Source organism: Oncorhynchus keta, chromosome 34 (assembly GCF_023373465.1).
Source record: "Oncorhynchus keta strain PuntledgeMale-10-30-2019 chromosome 34, Oket_V2, whole genome shotgun sequence".
NCBI lineage: Eukaryota > Metazoa > Chordata > Actinopteri > Salmoniformes > Salmonidae > Oncorhynchus > Oncorhynchus keta.
In genome coordinates, this window is record NC_068454.1 from 44,882,233 (window position 1) to 44,899,831 (window position 17,599).

General features: G+C 45.6%; 2 protein-coding genes across 2 annotated transcripts in view; both read left to right on the top strand.

Moving 5' to 3' along the window:
* The window catches only part of col6a3 (collagen, type VI, alpha 3), a 101,356-nt gene that overhangs the window by 44,441 nt on the left and 39,316 nt on the right, over positions 1-17,599 (top strand). The window contains exons 18-24 of the mRNA XM_052492649.1: positions 6,595-7,206; positions 12,245-12,859; positions 13,387-13,575; positions 13,685-13,960; positions 14,607-15,206; positions 15,331-15,939; positions 16,049-16,660. Of these exons, the coding sequence (XP_052348609.1) occupies positions 6,595-7,206; positions 12,245-12,859; positions 13,387-13,575; positions 13,685-13,960; positions 14,607-15,206; positions 15,331-15,939; positions 16,049-16,660 (3,513 nt within the window). The remainder of the gene's footprint in view (positions 1-6,594; positions 7,207-12,244; positions 12,860-13,386; positions 13,576-13,684; positions 13,961-14,606; positions 15,207-15,330; positions 15,940-16,048; positions 16,661-17,599) is intronic.
* Positions 13,936-15,241, top strand: LOC127915117 (collagen alpha-3(VI) chain-like). Its single transcript, XM_052493941.1, has 2 exons — positions 13,936-14,295; positions 14,607-15,241. Exons 1-2 carry the CDS (start codon positions 14,235-14,237, stop codon positions 15,224-15,226), a joined length of 681 nt encoding a protein of 226 aa, XP_052349901.1. The 5' UTR covers positions 13,936-14,234; the 3' UTR covers positions 15,227-15,241.

The following is a 17,599-nucleotide window of genomic DNA, read 5'->3' on the forward strand; positions in this document are numbered from 1 at the left end:
CCGTGTCTGAATTTACTGACCTCCCCAACGTCCAACAGCAGCTTCTTTCTGCTATGGGCACTGTCATTGTACAGGTCACAACCATGACACCAACAGTAAAACCAACAATTCTAGGTAAGATAAATATGGTTGTTATCAGTTCCATTTTCACTCTAACATCAGGATTTGAGTATTTGATAGCTTTGACATTTTAGGTAGATGCCTCCCGAGGCCTTTCATGTTGGATTTATTTCATACCTCTGTCGGAATGTTCTCTATGATAGCACTCAGTCCAATGCACACATTGACACTTTCTTTGAATGGTTGTTTGAGATTAGGGAAAGGGATGACTGTCATGTGAAGGAAGCAGCTTTGTCCTGTTTTTCCCTTACCGATCTATGCATCATTTAATAAAACTCTTTTTCTGAACATTCACATTCTCTAGTTGAGAGTCAGGCTCCCAGGAGGGATGTCGTGTTCTTGCTGGATGGATCTGATGGCACTAGGAGTGGATTCCCAGCAATGCGGGACTTTGTTCAAGGAGTAGTGGAGACACTCGGTGTGGATGAGAACAAAGATCGCGTGGCTGTGGTCCAGTACAGTAGAGATCCAGCCGCCCAATTCTATCTGAACACATACACAACAAAAGGAGAGATTCTCAACACTGTAAGAGGTCTGAGACACAAAGGTGGGAGACCTCTCAACACTGGAGCAGCTCTCCAGTATGTGAGAGACAATGTCTTGACTGCCTCCTCCGGAAGTCGACGCACTGAAGGTGTTCCACAGTTACTGATTCTGCTGAGTGGTGGAAGGTCCTTTGACAATGTTGACACTCCAGCTTCTGCTCTGAAGGAGCTTGGGGTCTTGATCTTTGGAATTGGAACAAGGAGCTCTGATAGCAGAGAATTGCAGAGGATATCACATGATCCCAGTTACGCTCTGTCTGTCTCTGACTTCACTGACCTTCCAAACATCCAGCAGCAACTTCTGTCCTCGGTGGAGTCAGTTGTTATTGACGTTACGCCAGAATCGTCAACAGATTTAGGTATGTGTCATCACTGTTAATTGAGAGTCAGGAAGTGTTAGTAAAATGTCAGCTGAGTCTTAGAAACAACGGTATAATTTGACCACAAGCCCCACATTTCATCTGTCTGATTGACATAATCTATTTATTTTCTCAGTTGATCATGACACCTCCAGAAAGGATGTGGTATTCCTTGTGGATGGTTCTGATGGCACAAGGAATGGATTCCCAGCAATGCGTGATTTTGTTCAGCGAGTAGTGGGGCAACTCAATGTGGGAGGAGACAAAGACCGCGTTTCTGTTGTCCAGTACGGTAGAGATCAAGAAGTTCATTTCTATCTGAACACATACACCACAAAGGAGGACATTCTTAACACTGTGAGAAGTCTGAGGCACAGAGGAGGTAGACCCCTTAACACTGGGGCAGCCCTCCAATACGTAAGGGACAACGTCCTTACTGCCTCCTCTGGAAGCAGAAGCCAGGAGGGCGTCCCTCAGATGCTGATACTGCTGAGTGGGGAAGGTCCAGTGATAATGTTGACATACCAGCTTCTGCCCTGAAAGACAGTGGGGTCTTGATCTTTGGCATTGGAACCAGAAATTCCAGCAGAGAGGTTCAAGGGATTGCCACTGATCCTAGTTTTTCCCAGTCTGTTTCTGAATTCACTGACCTCCCCAGCATCCAGGAGCAGTTTTTCTCCACACTCATAACTGTACAAGTTGAGGCCACACCCAAAACCCCAACAGTCATAGGTAAGAACGGATGCGTTATCTAGGACAACGAAAACAACACACATATTTCAGTCTCAGGTTCATTGAAGCAATGCTAACATATTTTCTGTTTTGTTTCTGAAACTCTTAGTGGACCAAAGCATTGCCAGAAAGGATGTAGTATTCCTGCTGGATGGTTCTGATGGCACAAGGAATGGCTTTCCAGCAATGCGTGACTTTGTTCAAAGAGTGGTAGAGAAACTCACTGTGGAGGAGAACAGAGATCGAGTCTCTGTGGTCCAGTATAGCAAAGAATCAGAGGCCCACTTCTATTTGAACACTTACACAACAAAGGAAGACGTTGTGGACACCGTAAGAGGCCTGAGGCACAAAGGAGGGAGACCCCTCAACACTGGGGCAGCTCTCCAGTATGTCAGGGACAATGTCTTTATTGCCTCCTCCGGAAGTAGGCGCCTTGAAGGTGTTCCACAGATTCTGATACTGCTGAATGGTGGAAGGTCCTTTGACAATGTAGATACACCAGCGTCTGCTCTCAAGGAGCTTGGTGTCTTGGTGTTTGGAATTGGAACAAGGAGCTCTGATAGCAGAGAATTACAAAAATATCCTATGACCCCAGTTATGCTCTTTCCGTGTCTGAATTTACTGACCTCCCCAACATCCAACAGCAGCTTCTTTCTGCTATGGGCACTGTCATTGTACAGGTCACAACCATGACACCAACAGTAAAACCAACAATTCTAGGTAAGATAAATATGGTTGTTATCAGTTCCATTTTCACTCTAACATCAGGATTTGAGTATTTGATAGCTTTGACATTTTAGGTAGATGCCTCCCGAGGCCTTTCATGTTGGATTTATTTCATACCTCTGTCGGAATGTTCTCTATGATAGCACTCAGTCCAATGCACACATTGACACTTTCTTTGAATGGTTGTTTGAGATTAGGGAAAGGGATGACTGTCATGTGAAGGAAGCAGCTTTGTCCTGTTTTTCCCTTACCGATCTATGCATCATTTAATAAAACTCTTTTTTTCTGAACATTCACATTCTCTAGTTGAGAGTCAGGCTCCCAGGAGGGATGTCGTGTTCTTGCTGGATGGATCTGATGGCACTAGGAGTGGATTCCCAGCAATGCGGGACTTTGTTCAAAGAGTAGTGGAGACACTCGGTGTGGATGAGAACAAAGATCGCGTGGCTGTGGTCCAGTACAGTAGAGATCCAGCCGCCCAATTCTATCTGAACACATACACAACAAAAGGAGAGATTCTCAACACTGTAAGAGGTCTGAGACACAAAGGTGGGAGACCTCTCAACACTGGAGCAGCTCTCCAGTATGTGAGAGACAATGTCTTGACTGCCTCCTCCGGAAGTCGACGCACTGAAGGTGTTCCACAGTTACTGATTCTGCTGAGTGGTGGAAGGTCCTTTGACAATGTTGACACTCCAGCTTCTGCTCTGAAGGAGCTTGGGGTCTTGATCTTTGGAATTGGAACAAGGAGCTCTGATAGCAGAGAATTGCAGAGGATATCACATGATCCCAGTTACGCTCTGTCTGTCTCTGACTTCACTGACCTTCCAAACATCCAGCAGCAACTTCTGTCCTCGGTGGAGTCAGTTGTTATTGACGTTACGCCAGAATCGTCAACAGATTTAGGTATGTGTCATCACTGTTAATTGAGAGTCAGGAAGTGTTAGTAAAATGTCAGCTGAGTCTTAGAAACAACGGTATAATTTGACCACAAGCCCCACATTTCATCTGTCTGATTGACATAATCTATTTATTTTCTCAGTTGATCATGACACCTCCAGAAAGGATGTGGTATTCCTTGTGGATGGTTCTGATGGCACAAGGAATGGATTCCCAGCAATGCGTGATTTTGTTCAGCGAGTAGTGGGGCAACTCAATGTGGGAGGAGACAAAGACCGCGTTTCTGTTGTCCAGTACGGTAGAGATCAAGAAGTTCATTTCTATCTGAACACATACACCACAAAGGAGGACATTCTTAACACTGTGAGAAGTCTGAGGCACAGAGGAGGTAGACCCCTTAACACTGGGGCAGCCCTCCAATACGTAAGGGACAACGTCCTTACTGCCTCCTCTGGAAGCAGAAGCAGGAGGGCGTCCCTCAGATGCTGATACTGCTGAGTGGGGAAGGTCCAGTGATAATGTTGACATACCAGCTTCTGCCCTGAAAGACAGTGGGGTCTTGATCTTTGGCATTGGAACCAGAAATTCCAGCAGAGAGGTTCAAGGGATTGCCACTGATCCTAGTTTTTCCCAGTCTGTTTCTGAATTCACTGACCTCCCCAGCATCCAGGAGCAGTTTTTCTCCACACTCATAACTGTACAAGTTGAGGCCACACCCAAAACCCCAACAGTCATAGGTAAGAACGGATGCGTTATCTAGGACAACGAAAACAACACACATATTTCAGTCTCAGGTTCATTGAAGCAATGCTAACATATTTTCTGTTTTGTTTCTGAAACTCTTAGTGGACCAAAGCATTGCCAGAAAGGATGTAGTATTCCTGCTGGATGGTTCTGATGGCACAAGGAATGGCTTTCCAGCAATGCGTGACTTTGTTCAAAGAGTGGTAGAGAAACTCACTGTGGAGGAGAACAGAGATCGAGTCTCTGTGGTCCAGTATAGCAAAGAATCAGAGGCCCACTTCTATTTGAACACTTACACAACAAAGGAAGACGTTGTGGACACCGTAAGAGGCCTGAGGCACAAAGGAGGGAGACCCCTCAACACTGGGGCAGCTCTCCAGTATGTCAGGGACAATGTCTTTATTGCCTCCTCCGGAAGTAGGCGCCTTGAAGGTGTTCCACAGATTCTGATACTGCTGAATGGTGGAAGGTCCTTTGACAATGTAGATACACCAGCGTCTGCTCTCAAGGAGCTTGGTGTCTTGGTGTTTGGAATTGGAACAAGGAGCTCTGATAGCAGAGAATTACAAAAATATCCTATGACCCCAGTTATGCTCTTTCCGTGTCTGAATTTACTGACCTCCCCAACATCCAACAGCAGCTTCACTTTCTGCTATGGGCACTGTCATTGTACAGGTCACAACCATGACACCAACAGTAAAACCAACAATTCTAGGTAAGATAAATATGGTTGTTATCAGTTCCATTTTCACTCTAACATCAGGATTTGAGTATTTGATAGCTTTGACATTTTAGGTAGATGCCTCCCGAGGCCTTTCATGTTGGATTTATTTCAGACCTCTGTCGGAATGTTCTCTATGATAGCACTCAGTCCAATGCACACATTGACACTTTCTTTGAATGGTTGTTTGAGATTAGGGAAAGGGATGACTGTCATGTGAAGGAAGCAGCTTTGTCCTGTTTTTCCCTTACCGATCTATGCATCATTTAATAAAACTCTTTTTTTCTGAACATTCACATTCTCTAGTTGAGAGTCAGGCTCCCAGGAGGGATGTCGTGTTCTTGCTGGATGGATCTGATGGCACTAGGAGTGGATTCCCAGCAATGCGGGACTTTGTTCAAAGAGTAGTGGAGACACTCGGTGTGGATGAGAACAAAGATCGCGTGGCTGTGGTCCAGTACAGTAGAGATCCAGCCGCCCAATTCTATCTGAACACATACACAACAAAAGGAGAGATTCTCAACACTGTAAGAGGTCTGAGACACAAAGGTGGGAGACCTCTCAACACTGGAGCAGCTCTCCAGTATGTGAGAGACAATGTCTTGACTGCCTCCTCCGGAAGTCGACGCACTGAAGGTGTTCCACAGTTACTGATTCTGCTGAGTGGTGGAAGGTCCTTTGACAATGTTGACACTCCAGCTTCTGCTCTGAAGGAGCTTGGGGTCTTGATCTTTGGAATTGGAACAAGGAGCTCTGATAGCAGAGAATTGCAGAGGATATCACATGATCCCAGTTACGCTCTGTCTGTCTCTGACTTCACTGACCTTCCAAACATCCAGCAGCAACTTCTGTCCTCGGTGGAGTCAGTTGTTATTGACGTTACGCCAGAATCGTCAACAGATTTAGGTATGTGTCATCACTGTTAATTGAGAGTCAGGAAGTGTTAGTAAAATGTCAGCTGAGTCTTAGAAACAACGGTATAATTTGACCACAAGCCCCACATTTCATCTGTCTGATTGACATAATCTATTTATTTTCTCAGTTGATCATGACACCTCCAGAAAGGATGTGGTATTCCTTGTGGATGGTTCTGATGGCACAAGGAATGGATTCCCAGCAATGCGTGATTTTGTTCAGCGAGTAGTGGGGCAACTCAATGTGGGAGGAGACAAAGACCGCGTTTCTGTTGTCCAGTACGGTAGAGATCAAGAAGTTCATTTCTATCTGAACACATACACCACAAAGGAGGACATTCTTAACACTGTGAGAAGTCTGAGGCACAGAGGAGGTAGACCCCTTAACACTGGGGCAGCCCTCCAATACGTAAGGGACAACGTCCTTACTGCCTCCTCTGGAAGCAGAAGCAAGGAGGGCGTCCCTCAGATGCTGATACTGCTGAGTGGGGAAGGTCCAGTGATAATGTTGACATACCAGCTTCTGCCCTGAAAGACAGTGGGGTCTTGATCTTTGGCATTGGAACCAGAAATTCCAGCAGAGAGGTTCAAGGGATTGCCACTGATCCTAGTTTTTCCCAGTCTGTTTCTGAATTCACTGACCTCCCCAGCATCCAGGAGCAGTTTTTCTCCACACTCATAACTGTACAAGTTGAGGCCACACCCAAAACCCCAACAGTCATAGGTAAGAACGGATGCGTTATCTAGGACAGCGAAAACAACACACATATTTCAGTCTCAGGTTCATTGAAGCAATGCTAACATATTTTCTGTTTTGTTTCTGAAACTCTTAGTGGACCAAAGCATTGCCAGAAAGGATGTAGTATTCCTGCTGGATGGTTCTGATGGCACAAGGAATGGCTTTCCAGCAATGCGTGACTTTGTTCAAAGAGTGGTAGAGAAACTCACTGTGGAGGAGAACAGAGATCGAGTCTCTGTGGTCCAGTATAGCAAAGAATCAGAGGCCCACTTCTATTTGAACACTTACACAACAAAGGAAGACGTTGTGGACACCGTAAGAGGCCTGAGGCACAAAGGAGGGAGACCCCTCAACACTGGGGCAGCTCTCCAGTATGTCAGGGACAATGTCTTTATTGCCTCCTCCGGAAGTAGGCGCCTTGAAGGTGTTCCACAGATTCTGATACTGCTGAATGGTGGAAGGTCCTTTGACAATGTAGATACACCAGCGTCTGCTCTCAAGGAGCTTGGTGTCTTGGTGTTTGGAATTGGAACAAGGAGCTCTGATAGCAGAGAATTACAAAAAATATCCTATGACCCCAGTTATGCTCTTTCCGTGTCTGAATTTACTGACCTCCCCAACATCCAACAGCAGCTTCTTTCTGCTATGGGCACTGTCATTGTACAGGTCACAACCATGACACCAACAGTAAAACCAACAATTCTAGGTAAGATAAATATGGTTGTTATCAGTTCCATTTTCACTCTAACATCAGGATTTGAGTATTTGATAGCTTTGACATTTTAGGTTGATGCCTCCCGAGGCCTTTCATGTTGGATTTATTTCAGAACTTTGTCGGAATGTTCTCTATGATAGCACTCAGTCCAATGCACACATTGACACTTTCTTTGAATGGTTGTTTGAGATTAGGGAAAGGGATGACTGTCATGTGAAGGAAGCAGCTTTGTCCTGTTTTTCCCTTACCGATCTATGCATCATTTAATAAAACTCTTTTTTCTGAACATTCACATTCTCTAGTTGAGAGTCAGGCTCCCAGGAGGGATGTCGTGTTCTTGCTGGATGGATCTGATGGCACTAGGAGTGGATTCCCAGCAATGCGGGACTTTGTTCAAAGAGTAGTGGAGACACTCGGTGTGGATGAGAACAAAGATCGCGTGGCTGTGGTCCAGTACAGTAGAGATCCAGCCGCCCAATTCTATCTGAACACATACACAACAAAAGGAGAGATTCTCAACACTGTAAGAGGTCTGAGACACAAGGTGGGAGACCTCTCTCAACACTGGAGCAGCTCTCCAGTATGTGAGAGACAATGTCTTGACTGCCTCCTCCGGAAGTCGACGCACTGAAGGTGTTCCACAGTTACTGATTCTGCTGAGTGGTGGAAGGTCCTTTGACAATGTTGACACTCCAGCTTCTGCTCTGAAGGAGCTTGGGGTCTTGATCTTTGGAATTGGAACAAGGAGCTCTGATAGCAGAGAATTGCAGAGGATATCACATGATCCCAGTTACGCTCTGTCTGTCTCTGACTTCACTGACCTTCCAAACATCCAGCAGCAACTTCTGTCCTCGGTGGAGTCAGTTGTTATTGACGTTACGCCAGAATCGTCAACAGATTTAGGTATGTGTCATCACTGTTAATTGAGAGTCAGGAAGTGTTAGTAAAATGTCAGCTGAGTCTTAGAAACAACGGTATAATTTGACCACAAGCCCCACATTTCATCTGTCTGATTGACATAATCTATTTATTTTCTCAGTTGATCATGACACCTCCAGAAAGGATGTGGTATTCCTTGTGGATGGTTCTGATGGCACAAGGAATGGATTCCCAGCAATGCGTGATTTTGTTCAGCGAGTAGTGGGGCAACTCAATGTGGGAGGAGACAAAGACCGCGTTTCTGTTGTCCAGTACGGTAGAGATCAAGAAGTTCATTTCTATCTGAACACATACACCACAAAGGAGGACATTCTTAACACTGTGAGAAGTCTGAGGCACAGAGGAGGTAGACCCCTTAACACTGGGGCAGCCCTCCAATACGTAAGGGACAACGTCCTTACTGCCTCCTCTGGAAGCAGAAGCAAGGAGGGCGTCCCTCAGATGCTGATACTGCTGAGTGGGGAAGGTCCAGTGATAATGTTGACATACCAGCTTCTGCCCTGAAAGACAGTGGGGTCTTGATCTTTGGCATTGGAACCAGAAATTCCAGCAGAGAGGTTCAAGGGATTGCCACTGATCCTAGTTTTTCCCAGTCTGTTTCTGAATTCACTGACCTCCCCAGCATCCAGGAGCAGTTTTTCTCCACACTCATAACTGTACAAGTTGAGGCCACACCCAAAACCCCAACAGTCATAGGTAAGAACGGATGCGTTATCTAGGACAGCGAAAACAACACACATATTTCAGTCTCAGGTTCATTGAAGCAATGCTAACATATTTTCTGTTTTGTTTCTGAAACTCTTAGTGGACCAAAGCATTGCCAGAAAGGATGTAGTATTCCTGCTGGATGGTTCTGATGGCACAAGGAATGGCTTTCCAGCAATGCGTGACTTTGTTCAAAGAGTGGTAGAGAAACTCACTGTGGAGGAGAACAGAGATCGAGTCTCTGTGGTCCAGTATAGCAAAGAATCAGAGGCCCACTTCTATTTGAACACTTACACAACAAAGGAAGACGTTGTGGACACCGTAAGAGGCCTGAGGCACAAAGGAGGGAGACCCCTCAACACTGGGGCAGCTCTCCAGTATGTCAGGGACAATGTCTTTATTGCCTCCTCCGGAAGTAGGCGCCTTGAAGGTGTTCCACAGATTCTGATACTGCTGAATGGTGGAAGGTCCTTTGACAATGTAGATACACCAGCGTCTGCTCTCAAGGAGCTTGGTGTCTTGGTGTTTGGAATTGGAACAAGGAGCTCTGATAGCAGAGAATTACAAAAATATCCTATGACCCCAGTTATGCTCTTTCCGTGTCTGAATTTACTGACCTCCCCAACATCCAACAGCAGCTTCTTTCTGCTATGGGCACTGTCATTGTACAGGTCACAACCATGACACCAACAGTAAAACCAACAATTCTAGGTAAGATAAATATGGTTGTTATCAGTTCCATTTTCACTCTAACATCAGGATTTGAGTATTTGATAGCTTTGACATTTTAGGTTGATGCCTCCCGAGGCCTTTCATGTTGGATTTATTTCAGAACTTTGTCGGAATGTTCTCTATGATAGCACTCAGTCCAATGCACACATTGACACTTTCTTTGAATGGTTGTTTGAGATTAGGGAAAGGGATGACTGTCATGTGAAGGAAGCAGCTTTGTCCTGTTTTTCCCTTACCGATCTATGCATCATTTAATAAAACTCTTTTTTCTGAACATTCACATTCTCTAGTTGAGAGTCAGGCTCCCAGGAGGGATGTCGTGTTCTTGCTGGATGGATCTGATGGCACTAGGAGTGGATTCCCAGCAATGCGGGACTTTGTTCAAAGAGTAGTGGAGACACTCGGTGTGGATGAGAACAAAGATCGCGTGGCTGTGGTCCAGTACAGTAGAGATCCAGCCGCCCAATTCTATCTGAACACATACACAACAAAAGGAGAGATTCTCAACACTGTAAGAGGTCTGAGACACAAAGGTGGGAGACCTCTCAACACTGGAGCAGCTCTCCAGTATGTGAGAGACAATGTCTTGACTGCCTCCTCCGGAAGTCGACGCACTGAAGGTGTTCCACAGTTACTGATTCTGCTGAGTGGTGGAAGGTCCTTTGACAATGTTGACACTCCAGCTTCTGCTCTGAAGGAGCTTGGGGTCTTGATCTTTGGAATTGGAACAAGGAGCTCTGATAGCAGAGAATTGCAGAGGATATCACATGATCCCAGTTACGCTCTGTCTGTCTCTGACTTCACTGACCTTCCAAACATCCAGCAGCAACTTCTGTCCTCGGTGGAGTCAGTTGTTATTGACGTTACGCCAGAATCGTCAACAGATTTAGGTATGTGTCATCACTGTTAATTGAGAGTCAGGAAGTGTTAGTAAAATGTCAGCTGAGTCTTAGAAACAACGGTATAATTTGACCACAAGCCCCACATTTCATCTGTCTGATTGACATAATCTATTTATTTTCTCAGTTGATCATGACACCTCCAGAAAGGATGTGGTATTCCTTGTGGATGGTTCTGATGGCACAAGGAATGGATTCCCAGCAATGCGTGATTTTGTTCAGCGAGTAGTGGGGCAACTCAATGTGGGAGGAGACAAAGACCGCGTTTCTGTTGTCCAGTACGGTAGAGATCAAGAAGTTCATTTCTATCTGAACACATACACCACAAAGGAGGACATTCTTAACACTGTGAGAAGTCTGAGGCACAGAGGAGGTAGACCCCTTAACACTGGGGCAGCCCTCCAATACGTAAGGGACAACGTCCTTACTGCCTCCTCTGGAAGCAGAAGCAAGGAGGGCGTCCCTCAGATGCTGATACTGCTGAGTGGGGAAGGTCCAGTGATAATGTTGACATACCAGCTTCTGCCCTGAAAGACAGTGGGGTCTTGATCTTTGGCATTGGAACCAGAAATTCCAGCAGAGAGGTTCAAGGGATTGCCACTGATCCTAGTTTTTCCCAGTCTGTTTCTGAATTCACTGACCTCCCCAGCATCCAGGAGCAGTTTTTCTCCACACTCATAACTGTACAAGTTGAGGCCACACCCAAAACCCCAACAGTCATAGGTAAGAACGGATGCGTTATCTAGGACAGCGAAAACAACACACATATTTCAGTCTCAGGTTCATTGAAGCAATGCTAACATATTTTCTGTTTTGTTTCTGAAACTCTTAGTGGACCAAAGCATTGCCAGAAAGGATGTAGTATTCCTGCTGGATGGTTCTGATGGCACAAGGAATGGCTTTCCAGCAATGCGTGACTTTGTTCAAAGAGTGGTAGAGAAACTCACTGTGGAGGAGAACAGAGATCGAGTCTCTGTGGTCCAGTATAGCAAAGAATCAGAGGCCCACTTCTATTTGAACACTTACACAACAAAGGAAGACGTTGTGGACACCGTAAGAGGCCTGAGGCACAAAGGAGGAGACCCCTCAACACTGGGGCAGCTCTCCAGTATGTCAGGGACAATGTCTTTATTGCCTCCTCCGGAAGTAGGCGCCTTGAAGGTGTTCCACAGATTCTGATACTGCTGAATGGTGGAAGGTCCTTTGACAATGTAGATACACCAGCGTCTGCTCTCAAGGAGCTTGGTGTCTTGGTGTTTGGAATTGGAACAAGGAGCTCTGATAGCAGAGAATTACAAAAAATATCCTATGACCCCAGTTATGCTCTTTCCGTGTCTGAATTTACTGACCTCCCCAACATCCAACAGCAGCTTCTTTCTGCTATGGGCACTGTCATTGTACAGGTCACAACCATGACACCAACAGTAAAACCAACAATTCTAGGTAAGATAAATATGGTTGTTATCAGTTCCATTTTCACTCTAACATCAGGATTTGAGTATTTGATAGCTTTGACATTTTAGGTTGATGCCTCCCGAGGCCTTTCATGTTGGATTTATTTCAGAACTTTGTCGGAATGTTCTCTATGATAGCACTCAGTCCAATGCACACATTGACACTTTCTTTGAATGGTTGTTTGAGATTAGGGAAAGGGATGACTGTCATGTGAAGGAAGCAGCTTTGTCCTGTTTTTCCCTTACCGATCTATGCATCATTTAATAAAACTCTTTTTTCTGAACATTCACATTCTCTAGTTGAGAGTCAGGCTCCCAGGAGGGATGTCGTGTTCTTGCTGGATGGATCTGATGGCACTAGGAGTGGATTCCCAGCAATGCGGGACTTTGTTCAAAGAGTAGTGGAGACACTCGGTGTGGATGAGAACAAAGATCGCGTGGCTGTGGTCCAGTACAGTAGAGATCCAGCCGCCCAATTCTATCTGAACACATACACAACAAAAGGAGAGATTCTCAACACTGTAAGAGGTCTGAGACACAAAGGTGGGAGACCTCTCAACACTGGAGCAGCTCTCCAGTATGTGAGAGACAATGTCTTGACTGCCTCCTCCGGAAGTCGACGCACTGAAGGTGTTCCACAGTTACTGATTCTGCTGAGTGGTGGAAGGTCCTTTGACAATGTTGACACTCCAGCTTCTGCTCTGAAGGAGCTTGGGGTCTTGATCTTTGGAATTGGAACAAGGAGCTCTGATAGCAGAGAATTGCAGAGGATATCACATGATCCCAGTTACGCTCTGTCTGTCTCTGACTTCACTGACCTTCCAAACATCCAGCAGCAACTTCTGTCCTCGGTGGAGTCAGTTGTTATTGACGTTACGCCAGAATCGTCAACAGATTTAGGTATGTGTCATCACTGTTAATTGAGAGTCAGGAAGTGTTAGTAAAATGTCAGCTGAGTCTTAGAAACAACGGTATAATTTGACCACAAGCCCCACATTTCATCTGTCTGATTGACATAATCTATTTATTTTCTCAGTTGATCATGACACCTCCAGAAAGGATGTGGTATTCCTTGTGGATGGTTCTGATGGCACAAGGAATGGATTCCCAGCAATGCGTGATTTTGTTCAGCGAGTAGTGGGGCAACTCAATGTGGGAGGAGACAAAGACCGCGTTTCTGTTGTCCAGTACGGTAGAGATCAAGAAGTTCATTTCTATCTGAACACATACACCACAAAGGAGGACATTCTTAACACTGTGAGAAGTCTGAGGCACAGAGGAGGTAGACCCCTTAACACTGGGGCAGCCCTCCAATACGTAAGGGACAACGTCCTTACTGCCTCCTCTGGAAGCAGAAGCAAGGAGGGCGTCCTCAGATGCTGATACTGCTGAGTGGGGAAGGTCCAGTGATAATGTTGACATACCAGCTTCTGCCCTGAAAGACAGTGGGGTCTTGATCTTTGGCATTGGAACCAGAAATTCCAGCAGAGAGGTTCAAGGGATTGCCACTGATCCTAGTTTTTCCCAGTCTGTTTCTGAATTCACTGACCTCCCCAGCATCCAGGAGCAGTTTTTCTCCACACTCATAACTGTACAAGTTGAGGCCACACCCAAAACCCCAACAGTCATAGGTAAGAACGGATGCGTTATCTAGGACAGCGAAAACAACACACATATTTCAGTCTCAGGTTCATTGAAGCAATGCTAACATATTTTCTGTTTTGTTTCTGAAACTCTTAGTGGACCAAAGCATTGCCAGAAAGGATGTAGTATTCCTGCTGGATGGTTCTGATGGCACAAGGAATGGCTTTCCAGCAATGCGTGACTTTGTTCAAAGAGTGGTAGAGAAACTCACTGTGGAGGAGAACAGAGATCGAGTCTCTGTGGTCCAGTATAGCAAAGAATCAGAGGCCCACTTCTATTTGAACACTTACACAACAAAGGAAGACGTTGTGGACACCGTAAGAGGCCTGAGGCACAAAGGAGGAGACCCCTCAACACTGGGGCAGCTCTCCAGTATGTCAGGGACAATGTCTTTATTGCCTCCTCCGGAAGTAGGCGCCTTGAAGGTGTTCCACAGATTCTGATACTGCTGAATGGTGGAAGGTCCTTTGACAATGTAGATACACCAGCGTCTGCTCTCAAGGAGCTTGGTGTCTTGGTGTTTGGAATTGGAACAAGGAGCTCTGATAGCAGAGAATTACAAAAAATATCCTATGACCCCAGTTATGCTCTTTCCGTGTCTGAATTTACTGACCTCCCCAACATCCAACAGCAGCTTCTTTCTGCTATGGGCACTGTCATTGTACAGGTCACAACCATGACACCAACAGTAAAACCAACAATTCTAGGTAAGATAAATATGGTTGTTATCAGTTCCATTTCCACTCTAACATCAGGATTTGAGTATTTGATAGCTTTGACATTTTAGGTTGATGCCTCCCGAGGCCTTTCATGTTGGATTTATTTCAGAACTTTGTCGGAATGTTCTCTATGATAGCACTCAGTCCAATGCACACATTGACACTTTCTTTGAATGGTTGTTTGAGATTAGGGAAAGGGATGACTGTCATGTGAAGGAAGCAGCTTTGTCCTGTTTTTCCCTTACCGATCTATGCATCATTTAATAAAACTCTTTTTTCTGAACATTCACATTCTCTAGTTGAGAGTCAGGCTCCCAGGAGGGATGTCGTGTTCTTGCTGGATGGATCTGATGGCACTAGGAGTGGATTCCCAGCAATGCGGGACTTTGTTCAAAGAGTAGTGGAGACACTCGGTGTGGATGAGAACAAAGATCGCGTGGCTGTGGTCCAGTACAGTAGAGATCCAGCCGCCCAATTCTATCTGAACACATACACAACAAAAGGAGAGATTCTCAACACTGTAAGAGGTCTGAGACACAAAGGTGGGAGACCTCTCAACACTGGAGCAGCTCTCCAGTATGTGAGAGACAATGTCTTGACTGCCTCCTCCGGAAGTCGACGCACTGAAGGTGTTCCACAGTTACTGATTCTGCTGAGTGGTGGAAGGTCCTTTGACAATGTTGACACTCCAGCTTCTGCTCTGAAGGAGCTTGGGGTCTTGATCTTTGGAATTGGAACAAGGAGCTCTGATAGCAGAGAATTGCAGAGGATATCACATGATCCCAGTTACGCTCTGTCTGTCTCTGACTTCACTGACCTTCCAAACATCCAGCAGCAACTTCTGTCCTCGGTGGAGTCAGTTGTTATTGACGTTACGCCAGAATCGTCAACAGATTTAGGTATGTGTCATCACTGTTAATTGAGAGTCAGGAAGTGTTAGTAAAATGTCAGCTGAGTCTTAGAAACAACGGTATAATTTGACCACAAGCCCCACATTTCATCTGTCTGATTGACATAATCTATTTATTTTCTCAGTTGATCATGACACCTCCAGAAAGGATGTGGTATTCCTTGTGGATGGTTCTGATGGCACAAGGAATGGATTCCCAGCAATGCGTGATTTTGTTCAGCGAGTAGTGGGGCAACTCAATGTGGGAGGAGACAAAGACCGCGTTTCTGTTGTCCAGTACGGTAGAGATCAAGAAGTTCATTTCTATCTGAACACATACACCACAAAGGAGGACATTCTTAACACTGTGAGAAGTCTGAGGCACAGAGGAGGTAGACCCCTTAACACTGGGGCAGCCCTCCAATACGTAAGGGACAACGTCCTTACTGCCTCCTCTGGAAGCAGAAGCCAGGAGGGTGTCCCTCAGATGCTGATACTGCTGAGTGGGGGAAGGTCCAGTGATAATGTTGACATACCAGCTTCTGCCCTGAAAGACAGTGGGGTCTTGATCTTTGGCATTGGAACCAGAAATTCCAGCAGAGAGGTTCAAGGGATTGCCACTGATCCTAGTTTTTCCCAGTCTGTTTCTGAATTCACTGACCTCCCCAGCATCCAGGAGCAGTTTTTCTCCACACTCATAACTGTACAAGTTGAGGCCACACCCAAAACCCCAACAGTCATAGGTAAGAACGGATGCGTTATCTAGGACAACGAAAACAACACACATATTTCAGTCTCAGGTTCATTGAAGCAATGCTAACATATTTTCTGTTTTGTTTCTGAAACTCTTAGTGGACCAAAGCATTGCCAGAAAGGATGTAGTATTCCTGCTGGATGGTTCTGATGGCACAAGGAATGGCTTTCCAGCAATGCGTGACTTTGTTCAAAGAGTGGTAGAGAAACTCACTGTGGAGGAGAACAGAGATCGAGTCTCTGTGGTCCAGTATAGCAAAGAATCAGAGGCCCACTTCTATTTGAACACTTACACAACAAAGGAAGACGTTGTGGACACCGTAAGAGGCCTGAGGCACAAAGGAGGGAGACCCCTCAACACTGGGGCAGCTCTCCAGTATGTCAGGGACAATGTCTTTATTGCCTCCTCCGGAAGTAGGCGCCTTGAAGGTGTTCCACAGATTCTGATACTGCTGAATGGTGGAAGGTCCTTTGACAATGTAGATACACCAGCGTCTGCTCTCAAGGAGCTTGGTGTCTTGGTGTTTGGAATTGGAACAAGGAGCTCTGATAGCAGAGAATTACAAAAAATATCCTATGACCCCAGTTATGCTCTTTCCGTGTCTGAATTTACTGACCTCCCCAACATCCAACAGCAGCTTCTTTCTGCTATGGGCACTGTCATTGTACAGGTCACAACCATGACACCAACAGTAAAACCAACAATTCTAGGTAAGATAAATATGGTTGTTATCAGTTCCATTTTCACTCTAACATCAGGATTTGAGTATTTGATAGCTTTGACATTTTAGGTAGATGCCTCCCGAGGCCTTTCATGTTGGATTTATTTCAGAACTTTGTCGGAATGTTCTCTATGATAGCACTCAGTCCAATGCACACATTGACACTTTCTTTGAATGGTTGTTTGAGATTAGGGAAAGGGATGACTGTCATGTGAAGGAAGCAGCTTTGTCCTGTTTTTCCCTTACCGATCTATGCATCATTTAATAAAACTCTTTTTCTGAACATTCACATTCTCTAGTTGAGAGTCAGGCTCCCAGGAGGGATGTCGTGTTCTTGCTGGATGGATCTGATGGCACTAGGAGTGGATTCCCAGCAATGCGGGACTTTGTTCAAAGAGTAGTGGAGACACTCGGTGTGGATGAGAACAAAGATCGCGTGGCTGTGGTCCAGTACAGTAGAGATCCAGCCGCCCAATTCTATCTGAACACATACACAACAAAAGGAGAGATTCTCAACACTGTAAGAGGTCTGAGACACAAAGGTGGGAGACCTCTCAACACTGGAGCAGCTCTCCAGTATGTGAGAGACAATGTCTTGACTGCCTCCTCCGGAAGTCGACGCACTGAAGGTGTTCCACAGTTACTGATTCTGCTGAGTGGTGGAAGGTCCTTTGACAATGTTGACACTCCAGCTTCTGCTCTGAAGGAGCTTGGGGTCTTGATCTTTGGAATTGGAACAAGGAGCTCTGATAGCAGAGAATTGCAGAGGATATCACATGATCCCAGTTACGCTCTGTCTGTCTCTGACTTCACTGACCTTCCAAACATCCAGCAGCAACTTCTGTCCTCGGTGGAGTCAGTTGTTATTGACGTTACGCCAGAATCGTCAACAGATTTAGGTATGTGTCATCACTGTTAATTGAGAGTC

What these genes read in the sequence shown, in the direction of transcription:
- LOC127915117 (XM_052493941.1), top strand. Translation starts at nt 14,235, where the DNA reads ATGGGCACTGTCATTGTACAGGTCACAACCATGACACCAACAGTAAAA. An exon ending in AGTAAAACCAACAATTCTAG is followed by an intron (nt 14,296 to 14,606) that starts GTAAGATAAATA and finishes CACATTCTCTAG; the next exon opens with TTGAGAGTCAGGCTCCCAGG.